At 46.1% G+C, this 21871-nt stretch overlaps 1 protein-coding gene across 2 annotated transcripts in view; it reads right to left on the bottom strand.

The window, feature by feature from the left end:
- RPS6KA2 (ribosomal protein S6 kinase A2) overlaps nt 1–21871 on the bottom strand; it is a 296626-nt gene that overhangs the window by 84066 nt on the left and 190689 nt on the right. For both annotated transcript variants that reach the window (XM_061207550.1, XM_061207549.1), the window contains exon 2: nt 5187–5303. In XM_061207550.1, coding sequence (XP_061063533.1) covers nt 5187–5303 — 117 coding nt within the window. The remainder of the gene's footprint in view (nt 1–5186; nt 5304–21871) is intronic.

The raw sequence follows: 21871 nt of genomic DNA, 5'->3' as shown, positions 1-21871 counted from the left end.
TTCTAGGGGCTTCCCTGGTGGCGCAGTGGTTGAGAATCTGCCTGCCAATGCAGGGGACATGGGTTCGAGCCCTGGTCTGGGAAGATCCCACATGCCGCGGAGCAACTAGGTCCGTGAGCCAGAACTACTGAGCCTGCGCGACTGGAGCCTGTGCTCCGCAACAAGAGAGGCCGCGATAGTGAGAGGCCCGCGCACGGCGATGAAGAGTGGCCCCTGCTTGCCGCAACTAGAGAAAGCCCTCACACAGAAACGACGACCCAACACAGCCAAAAATAAATAAAATAAATAAATTAATTAATTAAAAAAAAAAAAGGAGTTCTACTTTTATTTTCAAAAGAACAGGAAATTGCAGCTCTGTTTACAATAGCCAGGACATGCAAGCAACCTAGGTGTCCATCATCGGATGAATGGATAAAGAAGATGTGGCACATATATACAATGGAATATTACTCAGCCATAAAAAGAAATGAAATGGAGGTATTTGTAATGAGGTGGATGGAGTTACAGTCTGTCATACAGAGTGAAGTAAGTCAGAAAGAGAAAAAGAAATACAGTATGCTAACACATATATATGGAATCTAAGAAAAAAAAAAAAAAAAGGTCATGAAGAACCTAGTGGCAAGACGGGAATAAAGACACAGACCTACTAGAGAATGGACTTGAGGATATGGAGAGGGGGAGGGGTGAGATGTGACAGGGTGAGAGAGTGTCATGGACATATATACACTACCAAATGTAAAATAGCTAGCTAGTGGGAAGCAGCCGCATAGCACAGGGAGATCAGCTCGGTGCTTTGTGACCACCTAGAGGGGTGGGATAGGGAGGGTGGGAGGGAGGGAGATGCAAGAGGGAAGAGATATGGGAACATATGTATATGTATAACTGATTCACTTTGTTATAAAGCAGAAACTAACACACCATTGTAAAGCAATTATACTTCAATAAAGATGTTTAAAAAAAAAAAAAGAACAGGAAAAAAATTCCACACTACCAATATTTGTCAGCCTCCTGCCATGTGCCAGGTCCTGCAAGAAACGCAGCAGGAACGGCCCTACAGCAAGCAGAGCACCCAACAGGAGACAAACGCATTTCGAGAGAAACAACAAAATACGGTAACCATCAACTTAAAAGTGGATTTAATACGAGTGAAGAGGTTGCCTCTGTCTGCCCCGGGAGAGCCCTCCCGTCCGAGGTACCCCATACCTCTCGCCTCTTCATCCTTACGTGATTCAGGAACACATTCTAATGTAGTGAGATAAGTTCCCAAACGACTGGACAATTTCGGCAAAGACAGCTGCCGCATCTCTAACACTTAACCCAGGGGACTTTTCATGTGCTCCCGTGTTTTATTTTTAGAGTTGCTTCTTCAGAAGCTCAGCCGAGACTCTGCAAAGCCCTTCCGTGAGCACACGTGGAGACAGATGCCGTGTCACCCGAAGCTGCCCTAGTCTCCCTGTATCACCGCGATCAGCCAAATCACTACCTCATTCTCTGAGATTTTCAACTCTGTCTCAGAACCAGAGCCTGGCAACTGGTCTGCAGCGTCCCCTCAACACACGAGCCTGGCAACTGGTCTGCAGCGTCCCCTCAACACACGAGCCTGGCAACTGGTCTGCAGCGTCCCCTCAACACATGAGCCTGGCAACTGGTCTGCGGTGTCCTCCCAGCGCACGACCCAAGTGGATGGCGGCCGTGCGCTTCCAGAGGACGTCAGGGTACCAACCTTCCCCCAGAGGAAGACATTTACAGACCTGTTCTTACAAACCCCACCGCTTAGTCACGGGGGAGCAAGGACGTTTCTCATTGGGGCTTGATCCCACCTCAGAACGTGGGATCACAATCCGGTCCTTACCTGCCTGGGGAGACCGAGGGGCAGGTGAGGAGCCAGGGAGGGGGCAAAGGCTCTGTCTCCACCTTCCTTGAAGGTCTCGGGGAACATCTGGGCAGCACCATGCATTTTAGCACTCGGACACCCTCTGCCCCATTCCTCAAAGTGTTTCGCTGCTTTCCCACTGCCTGCTTGTCCGTTAAGGGTAGGCTGCCTTCCTCTGGTCCCAAGCACTACCGACCCCCTGCTCTCCGGCCATCACTGAAATAATCATGGTTTGACCAAATTACTAATGGCCAGAAACTGTCCCCGTTATTCCCAGCAAATTCCTTCAGCAAACGGGCTACTTGGCTCCCTGGGCTCTGCAGGGCGGAGCGTGGGGATGGCAGTGCACGCTGCCCCTTGTGCGGTCCCGTCTGGGGACAATCCTGAGGCCGCCAGCCTCAAACATCCCTGTGAGAGACCCTAACCCTACGCCTGGGCCCCCCCTTGGGGTTGAGCTTTGCTCCTTTCCAGGAATGATCAATTGTCCAGCTGCACAAGGGGAGAGCGGGGGCTGAGGAAAGGGGAGTAAAGAGTGCTGGCGGAGGATAGAGTCACTTGGACGATTCCCAGGAGCAGTCTGGGGCCAGCAGCAGGCATTAGCGAGGAGGTCTTGGTGGCATTTTATCCATTTCCGTGTCTCCAACAGCTGCAGTCACTGAAGGGGTGAGAGAAAGAACGCAGGAACCCGGTGGTGGGCGAACGTGACCCCGGAGCCCAGGTTCACGCCAGCTCCCTGCCCTTTGGAGTCTCTGCAAGAAGAGACGTCTGTTTAACAGGAGCTTCCTGCAGGACAGAAACACGTAGTTGTGCCCTTCTTCTCTCTTACGTTGAGCAAAAGGAAGACACTCCTGCATAAGGACACGTGATTTCCATTTAGAGATGAAGAATAAAATAATATGGGCGGTAGGACATATGGATTTCCCCCTCTTGTCGTTAGTTTGGCTTTTATAAAACATTCATAACAAATAGTGCTGTGTGGACACATAAGATGTGTGATCGTGGTTCTCTAGTGCCTACCGTTCCCAGGGGACCTCTGGGTGGAGCGTTCCAGAGCCCTGCTGGGTCGGCACCGCAGCCTTGCCCACCGGGAACCCTGAACCTCACCTCCAGTGTCCGCGACGGTCCTGACCCGGTGACCAGGCCCAACACACAGGCAGTGGTTGAGCTCGTGAGTCAGTAGTTAATGGAGGTTAAACATCTGTAGGAGTTGCCACTGCCTCTTCCTTTTATTTCTCTTCACTTACTTATTTTACTTTTAATCTCTTAATTCATCTCTTTATTTATTAATATCAGAAGATATTAATCTTTTAAACTTTACTTTTTTATGCCTCATACAATGATGGCTGGGAAGGAAAAGTGTGGAGTGTTAACGAAGCTTGTCATTCAAAGGGGATTCCGCCCAACACCAGGATTTCACTTGTTTCCCAAAGAATTTTTTTTTTTAATCAAAATAAATTTGCAGGGAATTGGAAAAAGTCTTTTCTCCTTTCATTTTTAACACCCAGATCTCTGAGCAGGGCATCGTCAACGTAGCTTTTGTTCAGTCGAGTTTTGAACGGACAGGCTCAGATCCATTTTCCTTGAGCTCAGAAGGCATTTTCCATCTCTGCTGCTTCCAGACACCCTGGGGGGAGGGCGCTCAGTGAAATCAGGGTCCTGCAATAGGCCAGGGCGTCAGCCAGCGCCCACCCAGCAGCCCTGGGCCTCGCCTGCGAGGTGGGTCCCGATCTCCATCACTGGGGACAGAGGTGATTCAGCTGCACTGGTCCCGCGTGTCCTCAAGAAACAACTTGTGGGCAGCGTCTCTGAAAGGGAGCAAGGGGCACCTTGCTTGTCCCTATTTCCACGTCATGGTTCTTAGAGAAAGACTTATACCGCTTCATCTTTTTCCAACATTTCTAATTAATGGGAAGACAGTCCATTACCACATAAATAGGCCTGCCTCTATGTTTTAGTAACAGTTTTTTACCCTGAGAGCCTGAAACCTTCATTTCCCTACTTTCATAAATGCCTTATAAACCATATGAAATAGCCATTTTTGGAGGCCACAACACTTTGAACACTGGTAATTTCATATGGTTCAAACGAACATGTCTGTAGATACATTAGTATAAACACATGTTCCGTACCACATTGTGTGGAAAAGAAAAAATAAAATAAAAAGACATTCTACCTTTTAAGAATGCCAAAAGAGAGATTTCACAAACAATCAAATTTTCGTGGTCTGTAAGAGATTACCTAGAATATCACTAACAAACTATTAATCCTACATGAAATCGACATGCGCCAGATTTCATCTTGGCACAAAGTCCTATGAAGAATGGGGAAATTTGGTGAATGTCCACATACCATACAAAAATAGTTACTTTAAAAAGCCAGGACTCTGTTCTGCTTAAACTCTAGGAAAGGCTGGCTTCATGGTTTACCTCAGGCCCTCATGTTCTAGAAATCATAAGTCTGTATAATTTCTAACAGTTACACCAAGGACGTAGAGATATTAGCACTGCCCTGGAATAATTCACTTATCCTCGTGAAAGATGTATTGAGATCGTGCTGTATATGGATGTGGCCCTATATAAAGAGACAACTATTTCTCATTTCCTGAGAGAAATCAGTTTTCATTTTAATTTGAAGGTGAAAAAGAAAGGAAACGAAAAATTCCTTCGTGCACAGATTCATCGTAGACGATTGCTAGACGTCTAGGAGTCATGTCTTATTTAATCCATAGAATAATTATAGAAAGTAGTTCACATTATGTCCGTTTCATATATGGGGAAACTGAGGCTTGGACAGGAAAATATCTGCACAGTTTACACGGAGGGTGAGGGGAGCCAGCCTGCAGTCCCAGCCTCCTTGACTCCTTGGTGACGGTCACATGAACCGGTCCCGAAGGGCGCTGCCTTCTCTGTTCCTTTCTTCCTTGTTCTCCTACTTTTTCTTTCTTTTTGAGAAATACTTGTGGGGTATGCACTTCCAAAGATGCATGGCTCAAGTTCAAGGACCCTAGCCAGCACGGTGATACACTAAAGGCCCACGGAAGCTACAGGAGAGGGAAGGTGTGTGGTGTCCCTAAGCTCAGCTCCACGGTCACGGGCTTCAGGCAAACTGAGGCCCCAGCTCCAGCCAGCACAGGACCCACCATGTGGGCGCTGCCTGTACTTTTCATTCCCTCAGCTCGGGGCCACCTCTCCCTTGGGCTCAGGGGGCACCTCTGCCGTCTCCTTCACCAGACATTCAAGTGCTTCGCCCTGACGTGCGGGACCAGACCCAGTGGAATGACACCCACTTGGAGGGAACCATGGACCTAACTTACCTTTCCATAGGACCCTTGTCCCAAAACTTTTAACAGTTCAAACTGGGAAGGGTCGGCCTTTTCAAAGCCTGCTTTCACATGATGACTGATGTCAATCTCCTTCACGATGCCTTCTTCCTGCAAGAGAAAAATGACAAAAATACAAATCAAGGGGTTCCTCTGGATTCGTCCTCTGAAGTTACAAAAAGTCGGGTACGTTATGGATTTTCAGGATAGGAGTTTAAAGCTGTGACACCACAGAGCTTTACAAAATCAACTTGCTTATTTATACCAATGATTCCGTTTGTGAGCCTTTAACTGTTTCTTTTCCCCATGGAGTTGTGTCATGTGGTCTTACCAATATCTCAGTGAAATTCATTCTGCTTCTTAACAGTTTGGGCAAACTTTTGGACAGGGAGGAATGTGGGAACCATGGAACAAAACGAACCCCTGAGAATCTGTCTTAATGTCTACACTGCTGTGGTCAAAAAGGTTATCAACAGGATCCATAGGCAGAAGTCGTTTGTGAAATGCAGATTTTTTTTCTCCTTCTCCTTCTTCTTATTCTACTCTCCCTTATATTTTTGCCAGAGCTAATGCGAAGAATGATTCATTGCCATCCAGAGATTATACTTCCGAGGAAGCAGTCAGATAGGATTTTCCGCCAGTCCAGAAGCCTTCCCAGTAGGAGAGAAAAGCCCTTGATCTTTAAATTAAAACACTGGCAGAAATCACTACAAATTCTCATCAGAGAACTACCCGTCCCCAGAGACGTATTACTTCACCTGTAACGGGATATGCCACCTATCCACCACCAGCTATTTGAAATGGAAAAACTGTAAAGTAGGTGTTTTTCTGTGGGGAGGTGCATGAGGTCACTCAACCTGCTGTACCCCCCTCGGCAGGCAGGTGACCCAGCTCCTGCAGTGCAGCATCCCCGGAGGGGCCTGTGCCCCGGACCCCAGGATTCCCGCCCAGGGCCCCGCTTCACCCCTCCTGTGAACAAGCAGCCCAGCACCCAGGCCATCAGGTCTCCCCAGCCCAGCGCATCCCACCAACGCGTCAGTATTCACCTTCCCGAGTCATCACTGCCCGAACATTTCGACTCAAAGGCTTAGAAGCGGATCTCTCTTAACATTTCATTTCGTGTAGATTCTTGCTGTCCAAGTATTTACAGCAAACGCACTCAAAGCACATAACCTCCGCCTCGGGAATGGCGTGAAAACCTCAGGCTGCTCCCTGATAATGCTGCAACGCAGCTAATGTCTCATTTAAAATCAGTAAGGTCTTGAACAGCAAAGACTCTCAACTACCCACAGAAAAAGGAACCAAGAGTTTCACATTTTAGATTTTAGAGTTCTGCATTTAGAGTGACATTTTGGCTTGAACTGGCTTGAGATATTTTGTTTTCCTCTTTCCCAAGAATTTTTTTTAAAAAAAGAGAAAAGGTCTGGAATCCAGTGCTGATTGCTGTGTGCACAGGAAACACCCAGATGGGAGCGGGGGAACATGCCCGGGCCTGTCTGCCTCTAACTGTTTCCAGACCGGACAGTGATGTTTTCTGACTCATCCTGTGACTATCGCCTTAAAGGGCAACCAGATTCAAAATAGTGTCTATGCTTCATTTTGAAATGAATGCCTTTTCCCTTTTATGAGGCAGGTCATTTTTTCTAGAATTCTATGTGGATTTTAATGCCATTCCCTTAAGAAAATAAAGTCTGTTCCCTCTACATATAGCACTAAAAATTTGGTTTGTAGCATAACTCCTATGAAAGAGTACTTTTTAAAATAACTTGAGAAATCTGGGGGGAGAACCTGGTGTCATGGTCAGGCACCTGCTCTGTAAGCAAGGATTTCAAAAATGTTCTAACGCGAGAGGGAAAAACTAGGGAAATGAATTGTTGAAATGACATCAACCTAGGACAAAATAATTTATGACAGTGAATTTTAGACTCCCTGTTGAAATTCTGACAGATGGAGGAAATTCCTGCGCAGGTATTAGAGACCCAGGGACAGTGATGGAAATGGCCGGAGGGGACCCGTCGCGTGCCCTCCGTGCTCTGCCCGCACCGAAGTCACCTGGGAAGGTAATTTTCTCTGTTCTGAATCATCCGCTTTTCATGTCATTAAAGGGAGAATATTTATGAAAAGTAAACGCAGATTAAAAGTTGTGAAATATTCAACATTCACTGCAGCTCTATTTACAATAGCCAGGACATGGAAGCAACCTAAGTGTCCATCGACAGATGAATGGATAAAGAAGATGCGGCACATATATACAATGGAATATTACTCAGCCATAAAAAGAAACGAAATTGAGTTATTTGTAGTGAGGTGGATGGATCTACAGTCTGTCGTACAGAGTGAAGTAAGTCAGAAAGAGAAAAACAAATACTGTATGCTAACACATACACATGGAATCAAAGGGGAAAAAAATGGTTCTTATGAACCTAGGGGCAGGACAGGAATAAAGACACAGATGTAGAGAATGGACTTGAGGACACGGGGAGGGGGAAGGGTAAGCTGGGACGAAGTGAGAGAGTGGCATGGACATATATACGCTACCAAATGCAAAATAGATAGCTAGTGGGAAGCAGCCGCATAGCACAGGGAGATAAGCTTGGTGCTCTGTGACCACCTAGAGGGGTGGGATAGGGAGGGTGGGAGGGAGACGCAAGTGGGAGGAGATATGGAAATATATGTATACGTATAGCTGATTCACTTTGTTATACAGCAGAAACTAACACTCCATTGTAAAGCAATTATACCCCAATAAAGAGGTTAAAAAAAAAAAAGTTGTGAAATATTAATGACAAAGACGTAGAAAATAAAAATCGGGCAAGCGTTAGCTTTGTCTCCAAAAAAGGGGGACAGGTCATTCTAGAAATCACTGATTTGCATGCAGGATATCACTTCTCAGAAAGAGCAAAGAATAAGTTATTAAACAGGTGACTCGTGAAAGTGCAGAAAAGAACAAGGAAATCACCGAAACTCTGACTCGCTCCGAGCAAGTCCTGCCAGGCTAACCCCGTCCCACTCCGGGCACTGTTAACGCAGCGGTGGCTGGAGAACTGCAGCCTGGCTTTCGGGGGTCCCGCCGGGAGCTCAGGTCAGCAGAGGCCGACATCTTGAGGCATCTCCCATCAGGGCACCACGGCTCCCTCTTCTAGACCCCGAAACAGGGCGCCCTCGCCAGGGAATGACATCTTGTTCCAGAGGCTGTGGCCGTGGCACCCCTGCATCAGGACCACCAGGGAACTCGTTAAAAATGCAGATTCCAGGCCCCGGGCGGGTCTATGGAGCCTGGAATCTCTGCGAAGGACGGGGCTTCAGCTGGAGCCCCACTCCCCATCCTGCAGGGTGGTTCCCTGCAGCACACAAACAGGCTGTCCTGTCCGCATCCTTCTCAGGAAACACGGACTGCGTGGTCCCACCGCCGCCCACCAGCTCTTTGAAGGGATTTCCACACTCGCTGCCCCACTTCCCTCTTCTCCTCTCTCACACCCACTGCCACCCACTCTTTCCACCTCGTCAAGTCATCAAAACCCTCCACGGGGCTCAACCCAGGGGTCAGACCTCAGGGTCCGCTGCACTGGGCACCATCCATCACCCCGCCTTCCTCGAAACACTTCCCTCACTTGGATTCCGGGACATCACGCCCCCCGGGGCTCCCGACACCCCCCTCTCTCCCGTCTCCTTATCTCCCTGTCTCCCAACGTCCCCTGGACCCCGGCTCTTCCTCCCCGTCATCCCCCCTCGGGACCTAGTCCTGCCTCGGGGCTTTGTGCTACCGTCTGAACGCCAGCAGCTCTCAGGTCTGGACCTGCCCCCAGAGCTCCAGACGTGAGGCTCAGCCCAGGTGAGGTCCTGAGTGCGCGTGTAGTCGGGGAGACCTCAGGGGCCGGGAGCCTCCCGGGGCCTCCGCTCGATGCGGGTAGGGGGGAGGGCTACGGGGCAAACCTGGCATTTGTCGCTGGCCCTCTGCCCTGTCAGCTGCTCTGACCCGGGGCATGGCCTCTGGGTGTTTCCTACCACTTCCCAGCTCATCAATGCATTTAACTGTTTAAAAGAGATATCTTATCCATACTTTCAATTGTTTTTAGCAAGAGGGCTCACCACAGCTAGCCCACCGTACTGCTAGGAACAAAGTTCAGAAATGCTTTGAAAGTGTAGAGAAGTCGCCAAGTAGCTCATCTGTCTCTTCCAGGGAGTGAAGACAGGGGACCCTTGAAAAGTCCGTCGGGGAGGCGCACCCCACCCCAGTAAAGCGTCCAGAATCAACGACACAGGCCATTCACTACAAAGACCCCCGAGGAGACGGCTGTGCACACGTTATAACACAAGGCAGAAGGGCCAGGCGTGAGCCTCAGACCCGGAGCCAGACGGAGCCTCCTCCTTCCAGGCAGGTCCGGTGGCTTCTCCAAGGGAACCCAGGGGCCGAGCCGCAAGCGAATCCCGACCTCCCGGCGCCCGGACGGGACGCAGGCTCCGGGCAGCGCGGCGTCCTCTCCCACCCGCCCGAGGAAGCTTCTGAGACGCGGTGGCTCACGCACTGCAGACTCCTCTCTGCTCCTTAAATTGCCCTTCACACGTCTCCGCCAATGTGTCTGCTCCCGCTGGCGTGAGCAAATGTGAGATGCAATTACAGGGCCAGCTGCACTGGTCCAATCGGTTCCTCGGGAAACTATTTCTACTGAAAGTTTCCACTCCGTTTCCAAAGGGCTAAATATAAGCTAAGGCATTTAGGATGGCGACACTTCCCCAAGAAGAGTGGGACTCCAGCTGGTGCTACGGGCACTTGCTGGCCTCTAGACAGAACAAGGACGGCCCACGGAAGAAGAACAAACCCTGTGTGAAGGCACAGGAGCAAGGGAACGAAAAAGGAAAACGCTGGAGGAAACCAGAGGCCGGAGGCAGCGGCTCTGAGATTCCGGAGAAGGACGATGCACGGAGCGGTGGCCCCTGCCTGGGGTCCACCGGGGCGGGGGCGGGGGGGAGGTCCAGGGCCTGAACCGCAGACCCACCTGGTGCAATGCCCGCCTGGATGCTGCCACTCCCCGAGGGACAGATCGTGCAGTGCAGGCAGGGCACTCTTTTCTCATGCATCTTGGAATGGCGTTTTCCCTTTTTTTACCAAAGAAAGTGATCCAGCCCCCAGGGCAGTCACGGCAGTAACTCACACGCAGGGACAACCAGCCAGGCGTGTCCACCTTCAGAAAGAAACCTTGAGCTGCTCCTGAAGCCCCTCAGGGTCTGAACTGGGCTGAACTTGGGACTCATACATCACAGCAGGGGGAACTGAAGAAACTCAGAGGAGAGGGGAGGAGAAACAACCAAGACGTGTCTCATATTTATTCTCTGGCTTTTCCTTCCCATCCAGACTTTTGCCCTCTACCTCCCTTTTATTAGTTTTGTTATTAAAGGCAAGGTGGACTTTTCCCTCTGTTTTTAAATGAAAGTGCCACCCCTCACGGCTTCCTTCTTTGCCCTCATTGCCTGTCGTTCCATCAAATTATCTTCCCTTCCATATCCTTCTGAAAGCCTCTCGGTCTGCTGGTATTTTTATAAATCACAGTCTATGCAAATTGGACGCCCTGGAAGCTGTGACTATAGCGGTGGCAGGCAGATGGAACAGCGTTTCTGCAGGGGCCTCTTGCACAGAGAGGGGAGGACACAGGCGCCCCACAAGCACACGGGCTGCAGGCTCCCAGGTTCTGACACCTCGACGACCCTCAGGTGGGTTAATTCTAGTAAGTTCCATCAATCCTTGAGCCCCCTGAGAAAGCAACGTTCTGTGGAACGTGAGCTGTGAAGTGACAGAGGCCCTGGTACCTGGGTGTGGTGTTTCAGGCGCAGGTTCTAGATGTGGCCATTGACAATTTCCATCTCATCTGGAAAGCCACCTTTAAGGATGTGCTTTGTAAAGAGTCACTTTGCACACGGATGAGGAAGTCGTTATCTGCATTTGTCAAGAGGCACTGAGGAATCGCCAAAGAGCCTCAAAACTGTGGATGGAAACATATGTCGCTAGGTCCCGCCGCAGAGAAGCTTCCTTACAGGACACACAGCTCTGTATGGGGACAGTGTCTGTCCTGGGGCAGTGGGATGTGTGCTGACGGGGCTAAGTCTTTATTCTTTAGTACAACATTAAAAATAGTGCCGAGTAAAGAGGGTGATAAAATACCAGGCTGCCTGCCTGCCGTGCACCGAACAGGCAATTATCACCCTTTCCCATCCGTCCTCATACTCAGAACATTGTTACTTCGGATCTGAGATGTGTGGTGTGAAAGAGAGAGAGGCTGCACCGAGAGTTGAGAAAAGCTGACAACGTGGGCTTGAAATTCCCAAACGAAAAACCTCCGCGACGATCACCCACTATCGGTGTAACTATAGTCTCATCCCAGTGAGATCGACTGGGCCAGCTTCATGTTTGTTTCCAGAAAAGGGAAAATTTCACTTATCTGAATATCATCATCTCCAAGACTTAATTATTTACATATTTCTGACTTGATATCCAATTTTTTTTTTCAAAATCAACATTTCGGTAAATATCTCTATCAGAACAAGTTGTTGATAACTGTGATGTTTCTGACAGAGCTAAGGACATGCTGAGTCAGCTGGTGTCAGGGACTCTGTGTCCGTGGGATGCGTCCCTCCTGCCAGGCTGTTTTCTGTTCCAAGTCTCTGCATCTATTGTCAGCGGAAGGCCCAGCATTCCCCGCTCACAACTGTGCTCTCTCCACAACAAAAACGGGCTGAGCCACCTGTACAGACAGCTGGACGTCAATTCTCACTATTGCATGAGGCCAGCTCGTGCTCCTTCTCTAGTAAAAGGTGACAGACTCATAGGGACACGTAATTAGCGGCAGAACATCTACCAGCATCATTACAAAGGTTTCATTTATTTTTCTCTTCAGGTATGAAACCAAAGGTCCTCCAGAACCATCCGTAAGAATTTCTTTGCATTCGAAGCTGGTCGTCAGATGGTAGGTAGGAATGTTCAAAAGGGCAAGAATATTCTCAAAGATAATGTGAAAATTCAAAGTCCAGTGGATTGTTTGTGTTTTTCTTGCTCTCCTGGGAAGAGCATCACTGAAAATCTGTGCATGGGAACATTTAAGTCAAAGGTACAGATTGTAACGAAAGTACAGATCTTCCAGCGCCCACTGGCACACTAGGCATAAACAGTGACTCAAGGGTAAACACCAAACTATAGCGAAAGCTCTGCGCTGTATCCATCCAATCACTCAGATGTCATCTGAAGACACCTGACTCGGGTACCGCAGACCAGTACACTCCACCCTCCTGTCCGGTGAGCAGGCACTGATTGGGCATCTCTAAGCAACACTTATGTGGAGAAGGGCCATTTGGTTTCTGCAAAGAAAACACTGCTAAAGTAACAGGCTTTTTTTAATGGTGCAACAAACACACAGCAACAGTTACTAAAACTGATCGCTATGATTGGGAAAGTCTTATGCTGGAATGTCTATATTTATAGCCCTTCCTCAAAGTAGAGATCACTTCTTCCTCAAAGAATCCGCCTGCCAATGCAGGGGACACGGGTTCGAGCCCTGGTCCGGGAAGATCCCACATGCCGCAGAGCATCTAAGCCCGTGCGCCACAACTACTGAGCCTGAGCTCTAGAGCCTGTGAGCCACAACTACTGGGCCCGTGTGCCACAACTACTGAAGCCTGTGCACCTAGAGCCCGTGCTCTGCAACAAGAGAAGCCACCGCAATGAGAAGCCCACACACCACAACCAAGAGTAGCCCCCGCTTGCCGCAACTAGAGAAAGCCTGCACGCAGCAATGAAGACCCAACGCAGCCAAAAATATAAATAAATAAATAAATAAATAAATAAATTTATTTTTTTAAAAAAGTGATGTTGGTGCCCCTCTCATGAGCAGGCATGTTTGTGGTCTGCATGAGGGCGGACAAAGCAGAATCTGTGGGGTGTAGATAAGGATGAATTATTCAAACTGGTAACATCTTAGCAAATGGGAATAATTTGCAAAAGGATCATAAGCTGCCACTTGGGTGAGTGGAATGATGGCAGCACAATTTAACATGTGGGCAAGTGTGCAGGATGAGGTCATGCGTTTGGGAAAACAATGATTGTGCCCTACAAAGAATTTTATATTTTGACAGAGAGTAATCAGTCACAAGGCAGGAAAGGATCTAAAAACCACTGAGTCCACGTCTTGGAAAAATATATGCCACTATGAACAGAAAGCCATCGGTCTTACTGGACAACTGGGCAGACTGGTGGGCACTGAGCAGGAAGCCTGCTTTTATTCACACACAAATTCCACGGTCACCAAGAGGCACACACGTTCACACCGTCCGACCCAGGGATCTCACTCCTCAGACTTTATCAAAACAATCTGAATATGGAAAGCTGTTTGTTACAATGTTTTTTTTAATAAGAGTGAAGAAATGAGAAACAATTTAAATGTCCAGCAAACAGTGGAAGAATTAAGTAAATGATGACATCCACCAAATGAAATTTTACAAAGGCATTAAAAGTGATTACACCATTTACAGTTGCTCCCAGAATAATGAAATACTTAGGAGAAAACTAACAAAACACATACAGTATCTGTGTGCTGAAAATTACCGAACGCGACTGAACGAAATCAGAGAAGAGGTAAAAAAATGAAGGGACATTCATGTTCAGATTGGAAGACTCAGTAAAGAGTATAATTCTCCAAACATTGATCTGTAGGTATAACGCAATTCCCATCAAAATCTGAACAAGGCTTTTTGTAGATATAGATAAGCTTACTCTAAAATTTATATGGATTACATATATATGCATTCGCATACAGTATTTGTTTTTCTCTTTCTGACTTACTTCACTCTGTATGACAGTCTCTAGGTCCATCCCCCTCATTACAAATAACTCAATTTCGTTCCTCTTTATGGCTGAGTAATATTCCATTGTACATATGTGCCACATCTTCTTTATCCATTCATCTGTCGACGGGCATTTAGATTGCTTGCATGACCTGGCTATTGTAAATAGTCCTGCAATGAACATTGTGGTACATGTCTCTTTTTGAATTATGGTTTTCTCAGGGTATATGCCCAGTAGTGGGATTGCTGGGTCATATGGTAGTTCTATTTTAGTTTTTTTAAGGAACCTCCATAGGATATATGTATGCATATGGCTGATTCACTTTGTTGTACAACAGAAACTAACACAGCATTGTGAAGCAATTATACTCCAATAAAGATGTATAAAAAAATAAAAATAAAATTTATATGGAAATGCAAATGACCTAGAATCCCTAAAAACAATTTTCAAAAAGAATAATAAAGTGGGAGGAATCACTCTACTGATGTTAAGGCTTACAACGTAGCTACAGTAATCAAGACGGTGAGGTACTGGTGGAAGGACAGACACACAGACTAACGGAACAGAACAGAGAGCCCGGGCATGAACCCATCCCATTCAAATATACCCAACTGATTTTTGAGAGGGTTGAAGAAGAAATTCAGTGGAGGAAGGAGAGTCTTTTCAACAAATGGTGTTGGAGCACTGGACCTCCAAGGCAAAAAACAAAAAAAACAAACAAAAAAAAACCAGACCTAAATCCCGTTTTATACAATGAACTGAAAATGGATCACAGACTTAAATGTAAAACATAAAACTATAAAACTTTTAGGAGAAAAGCTTCAGGACCTAGGAATAAGGGGGAAATTCTTAGATATGATCTCCAAAGCATGATCCATAGAAGGAAAAATCAGTAAATTGAACTTAATCAAAATTTAAAACTTTTGTTCTGCAAAGACTCTGCTAAGAAAATGAAAAGAGAAGCTATAGCCTGGAAGAAAACACCTGCAAACCACTTATGCAACAAAGGTCTTGTAGCTATAACAAATAAAAATTCTCAAAACTCAACAATAAAATAAAACAAATAATCCAATTAGAAAATGGGTAAAAGAGATAAACAGTCATTTCACCAAAGAAGATATACAAATGGCAAACAAGCGCCTGAAAATATATTCAACATCATTAGCCATGAGAGAAAGGCAAAACCACCGTAAGATATCACTACACATCTATCAGTGGCTAAAATAGAAAATATAGTGATAACATCAAATGCTGGTGAGGATGCAGGGAAACTGGATCTCTCATCCACGGCTGGTGGGAATGGAAAATGGATCAGCTGCTGGAAAACAGTCAGGCAGCTTCTTACAAAATGAAACACGAACTTACCGTACAACCCAGTAATTGCATTCTCGCACATTCATCCCAGAGAAATAAGAGTAGGTTCACACAAAAACCTGAATGTGACAGTTCACAGCAGCCTTACACCCAAACAGGAAACAACCTAGATGCCCTCTAACTTAAATGCTTAAGCAAACTGGGACACATCATCCGGCAACAATAAAAAGGGACAAACTCCCGACGCACACGACATGAGGGAGCCTCCGCCGAATGATGCTGAGTGAAAAAGCCAATCTCAAAAGATTATATTTATACTGATGAAATAAAAATTCCTATTTTGAGGCAAGACAAGAAAAATGTAAACATAAAACGTTTTCTCTGCCTGTTTGGGCCTCCTCCCTCCCCTCTAGTTTGCTCTGTGCATCTGCATTATACATTAACCAGACCTCCCCAATGGCAGTAATACCAGCTCAGCCATGAAGATCTAATTTACTCCTCCTGTGTCAGCCACACAACTCCTTAGAAGATAGCATTCTTTCCTCAATACTGTAAGGGGTCACGATCACCCACCACTAGCCTTGTACGTGCAGACAAGCCTTACGTCCAATGCCAATACATCGATTCCTTTAAAGATAGTGATTGGTGCTGAGCAGTCTGGTAAAACAACCTGGGGAGATACTGAGCCACACCTTAGGGAAATTCTTAGCTTAAATACCTACTTATGACCTTATTAATGTTACCAGTTATATTACTTGCATTCTGCCTCTTTTACAAGATTATTGGTTATTGCATTACCAATTGTGTGACTGAGTCTCAGATAAAAATAACAATGATTAGGTGACTTGAAAGGATTGATCAAACATATAGTCCTACAAGATCAATGATTGTAACAGTGTTAACTCTAGATTTGGGAAGAAGCCACAAGAGGGAACTGTTTCCTGGACCATAACAGACCAGTAAGACAGGTGGTCCACAAGCTTTTGGCTGCTGTTAACAGGGCCTAGTCCAGTAACAGCACATGGAGTGACCCCTCGACAAAATCCTCCCCTGACCTGGGGATGAGCATTCCTAGCGCCTTGGGGCAAATGGGTCAGGAAATGCCTCCCAAATCTTGGTCAAAACTAAGCCTGAAAGGGAAGGGATTGCAAAATAAAGACTGTTGCCTACCATCCAGTTCTATAAGAATCAAATCATTAGCCACTGCAGTTGCTGACCTACAAGACACCCTGAATGGAATTCAGAACAAAGGTAAGGATGAGGCACTCTGTGCTCTGGGAAAACGGGCAGAACCGGCCCTCAGAAAGTTAGATATTCTCAGGAGAAATTTTTTATGAACCTGAATTCTTGCATCTTCCCATACTTACAAAAGCACTAAAACCATTAACTAAGATGTCTTTTCCTTGTACGTAGCAGTAACCTATCAAGATGTGTGCTTGATTGCATGTACCCCCTTTGTCAAAATCACGTATATACTGGCCTCTCCCTTACCTCTTCAGAACAGTCCTCAGAGCTCTCTAAGAGACTGTCTCTAGGGTTATAATCCTCAGATTGGCTCAAGTTAAAATTTCCATTTCTTTCTTAGATTGACTATTGGTTAATTTTTCATCAACAATATGATTCCCATTTGTATAACATCTTTTTTTTTTTTTTTTTTGGCCGCCTTGGGTCTTTGTTGCTGCGCGCGGGCTTTTCTCTAGTTGCTGTGGGTTACTCTTCATTGTGGTGCGCGGGCTTCTCATTGCGGTGGCTTCTCTTGCTGTGGAGCACGGGCTCGAGGCGCGTGGGCTTCAGTAGTTGTGGCTCGTGGGCTCTAGAGTGCAGGCTCAGTAGTTGTGGCGCACAGGCTTAGTTGCTCCGCGGCATGTGGGATCTTCCCGGACCAGGGCTCGAACCCACGTCCCCTGCATTGGCAGGCAGATTCTTAACCACTGCGCCACCAGGGAAGCCCTTTATAACATCTTGAAATGATAAAATCTTAGAGAAAAAGAGGAGATTAGTGGTTGCCAGAGGTAAGGGACTGTGTGCACGTGTGCATGTGTGTGTGTTGCATAAAAGAGTAACAGGAGGGATCTTTGTGGAGATGGAAAAATTGTCTTGATTGTGGTGCAGGTTACATGAATCTACACGTGTGATGAAACTGCATAGAACCACACACACACACACAAAAGAGTACATGTAAAACTGGTGAAATCTGCATAAGTTCTGTTGATTGCATCAAGTGTCAAACTCCTAGTTTTTATACTGTACTATGGTTATACAAGATATTACCAGTGGAGGAACTGGGGGAAGGGCAGATAGGACCTCTGTACTAGTTTCTATAACTTTCTGCTATTTTATAATTATTTCAGAATAAAATATTTTTAAAAAGTGATTTTGAAGTCTACTTGCAATGTTGCAAGAGCCTTGTTATAAGATTTTAAATTAAAGAAGGCAGTAAATAAATTTTATGTATATGATGACTATATTGACATTTAAAAGAGCTGTCGGAAAAAGATTAATGGGAAATACATCAGGAAGTTAACAGTGACAGTATTAGAGAAGTATAAGTGATTTTCTTTCCTTTGTTTTCTAAATCTTTTATAGAGAAATGTAAACGTGAGCAAGAAGACTCAGGCTTCCACATAAGGAAATTTAAATCAATAAAGCCACCTCATTAACCATGGATGTGGGATTCCTATATTCACCCACTGCTATCATATCCAGCTAAACTGAAATACAATGGAAAGTTTATGCAAAATGAACTGTGAGTTTTGAAAAGCAGATAAGATCAAACAACTTGCTGCAAGAATACAAAAAGATGGAAGCCAACATGAAAGAATTTGGATACATTTTCTGGATGCGAAGAATAAACCTACCATTTGGTGAAAAAGAAAGGCTCGATATTTTTAAAGCTATTAAAATTTTTAAACTCAACATGCAAGGTTCATCTTGTGGACGAATACAGTATTTCCAATCAGGGCACAGATGGTAAACACAAGAATGTGCAACGCAGAGACCAACAAAAACTTCCCAGCCTGGCGGGCGGCCAGGGAGTTAATAGAATTTTTTCCTGGGAGGTGGGTGGTATGAATTTACTGGAAACTGAAAAATGAGGAAAAAAGGTTTAAAAGTGAAATTAGAGATGACTGTCTGCTATGGCGTATTAGACAAAATGACTTGTGTGATGAATTTATTTCTCTTAAATAGTTTCATAGATATAAATATGAAGGGTTTAAATTTTTTTTCTTCAACAGTCATGAGTAGTAATCCAAGCAAAATCAACTGTAGTCACTTTTGTAACGTGTATGTGTGTTGGATTAATAATCCCTGAATCTTCGAGGGGCGTGTCCACGTGAGTGGCATCCCCCATACAAGGCCAACGCATGAGGGCGATGCTTAGGGCAACAGATGAGAACTACTGTCAACACTCTGGTCCCAACCATTTTTCCTGCTAAAAGTAGATCGTCCCAAATATCCTTAGAGAAGACTGCCAATTTGGCTATCAGAGTCTCAGAACACACGTGACATGGAGCTAGCCCTGGCTGTATCCCCTTTCTTATCCCGAAGATTCTTTTTTTTTTAAAGGTTTGCATTTTTTTAAAAAATTTATTTATTTATGGCTGTGTTGGGTCTTCGTTTCTGTGCGAGGGCTTTCTCTAGTTGCAGCAAGCGGGGGCCACTCTTCATCGCGGTGCGCGGGCCTCTCGCTATCGCGGCCTCTCTTGTTGCGGAGCACAGGCTCCAGACGCGCAGGCTCAGTAGTTGTGGCTCACGGGCCCAGTTGCTCCGCGGCATGTGGGACCTTCCCAGACCAGGGCTCGAACCCGTGTCCCCTGCATTGGCAGGTGGACTCTCAACCACTGTGCCACCAGGGAAGCCCCTGAAGATTCTTACAAACAGAATCCAGACAGAAAACAGACATGAACTTCAGAATTAAGCTTAAACAATTTCACTGATAATGTGCTTTTATCAGGTTTCCAAATTTTTGAAAAGATGAAACTTTTGGCCACAAACCTCATTCAAAGAAGTTAGCTGAGTAACCATCCCTCTTCCTTTTTCTAAAACCAACTTAGTTGACATTTAAAAAAATTATAAAACATTCTGCTAAAAAAATCAGATACGTCTTAAAGTTTTCAAATGCCCCCACCAGCCCATCCGCATCACACTGCCCTCCACCCCCGAGGGTGGAGCTGTCAGAGCTGCGAGAACTCGGCCCCAAGTGATCCCCTCAAATGGAATGAAGCTAACTGGTGACCTCCACACGTATGTTAGCTTTTGCCACTACGAGCCAAAGTTGCAGATTTCCAAACAGGCATGAGCACAGATGAAGTATGTCAAGTGAGGTGACAAACTGAATTGGTTTACAGGGTACAGTGGCCTTGTTGCCAGGCAGCTCCCTGCGATCAGCATGGCCACGGTTCACAAAGCACCAGAGACTGAGAATCCAAGGATCCCCTGCAGGGCCACTGAGGAATCTGGACAATTAAAATTTTACTCCACAATAGATGGGTTTCATCTGACTCAAGCTGATTGTTACCCAATGACCTGTGAGGCTGTTTGAGAGAAGCAGCTGACCTGCAAACACTTCTTGGAGAAATCAGAGATTACACGCAGGGTAAATACAGCATCACTGTCATTATCAGTTGAATCCCCCATCGGCCTGGCCCCTCTGTGCAAATACCTGTTTCGTTCTCGGTGGTACCCTCCTACCTCAAAGCGCCCAGCACACAGCATTTACTCGATACGTGCTCGTACAGGAATAAATGAACACCTTGTGGGTGCTTTAAACAAGGTGCATTGAACGCCCTCACGTCTGTTATTCCATGGGATGCTCTGTCCAGAGTACGTCTGCAGAACCAGGCTTGCAGCACAACCGAGCCAACCTGCTGAGACGCAATCTCATTCATGGTGTAAGGCATGGGCTTGGGAACTTCCCACATTCGTGGAGTCATGATCTGCATTATATATGATTTTGAAATTCAAAGAAATCATATTATAAAAGTTTGTAAAAGTCTATCCTAGCTTGGGTTTTGCCAAAATGCTTCAGCCCCATCCAGCAATTCCAGATATCTTGCTGTACTTCAAGATCACACACTTTGTCTACAACAGGCTTAAGTGCTGATGGAGAAAATCCTAAGACTTTTCTGAGACTCCGGTAGTAGTATGTCAAAAATTAACTCTTTATACCAGAAAAAGTGATTTGAAAATTTGTTTAGAAAACCCCTTCAGCTGAGGCTATTATTCCAAACTGCTGAGTAAAAGTTCTATCGTTTCCTACAAAGACAACTAATTCTTTACTTGGTGATACAGCAGTGATGAACCCACCATTACACCTAAGCCCTGAACCTCGGATGCAGGCTGGGAGCCTGGCGACAGCTGCAGGTGCTCTGTCACTTCTGCGGTCAAGCTATGACACGCCATCTACCAGGCTAGGTCAACAGAGTTCAATCTGAATGGTTCCACAATCATTAACATATGCACACACTCATATAATACTGCTGGGTTTAAAATTCTCACAGTAGGCTGAGCTCATACGCTGTAGGTATCAAGTACCTTGGCCACTTACTCATGTTTTTTCACACTATTTTTTCTCTTTTTTTGGTTAAACTCCTTGATACAAGCAATGCTTACAAGGACCAGGATTCATTTAAACAGACTGGCAACCACTGGTGATGTCGTGAGTAGCAAGCATGTTGGGCAGAGTAGCAAGGACCCTCCCTCCCAATGCCCTCTCCTCTCTCTCCCGGCTGTGTCCCGCCCTGACTCAGCTGTCCCAGTATCACACGTGTGGCGCATCGCCCTGTCAATGATTTTATTCCTGAGCCAAACGTGGCACGGCTTTAAATGGACTCGGCTACTTTCTGTCGGCAGTTACACACTGATAGACTGAAGGACAACCAGCCTACTATCATCTGTTTTTGAATGTTTCCAAGTTGCTCTTCTTTCCCAGAATGATGGCTTTGGAACACCAGTGCAAATCCCACTGAGATTTCCATCATCCTCTTGGATCTTACCCAGAACTGAGCCCCACTGGAAAAATCACAGGTTTAGGTCAGAGACTGTTCATGGGAAAAGAGCATCCGTGTCTAGGAAGGGGCTCTCGCCAGCAGGCTGCCCCAAAGTGGTGGCTGAAATTGTACCCAGCCCTCCGTGTGCATATATGTGTGTGTGTGTGTGTGTGTGCAGGGGGGACTCCAGGGAATGATCTCGGGCAGCTCTTGGAGCGAAGAACTCTTGGAATGATTGGCGAAGCAGCTGACACAGTTCATAAGTTCAGCTTTCAGCTACTTCTTCCCACAGAGTGACATAGTTTTCTCATTATCCTTCGAACTTTTCAAATAATGATTCCCTGGGAAATTACTACTACCCCTTTCCTTAAGTGAGAGCTCTGCAAATTTTCACTAGTTTGTGCACACCCCAACTTCTGTCTCAAGCCTCGTGACTACAATATTCCCAGATCGCCAGGCCCGCTTTATAAGGTGGATGTGAGACAAAGCTTAACCTGTCTCTTTTGTTGTGAAAACTGGACACAAAGAATTCACAACTGGACGGG

This window comes from Eubalaena glacialis, chromosome 12 (genome assembly GCF_028564815.1).
Source record: "Eubalaena glacialis isolate mEubGla1 chromosome 12, mEubGla1.1.hap2.+ XY, whole genome shotgun sequence".
NCBI lineage: Eukaryota > Metazoa > Chordata > Mammalia > Artiodactyla > Balaenidae > Eubalaena > Eubalaena glacialis.
The sequence above is the reverse complement of the archived record's forward strand: the minus strand, read 5'-3'. Positions and strand labels throughout refer to the sequence as shown.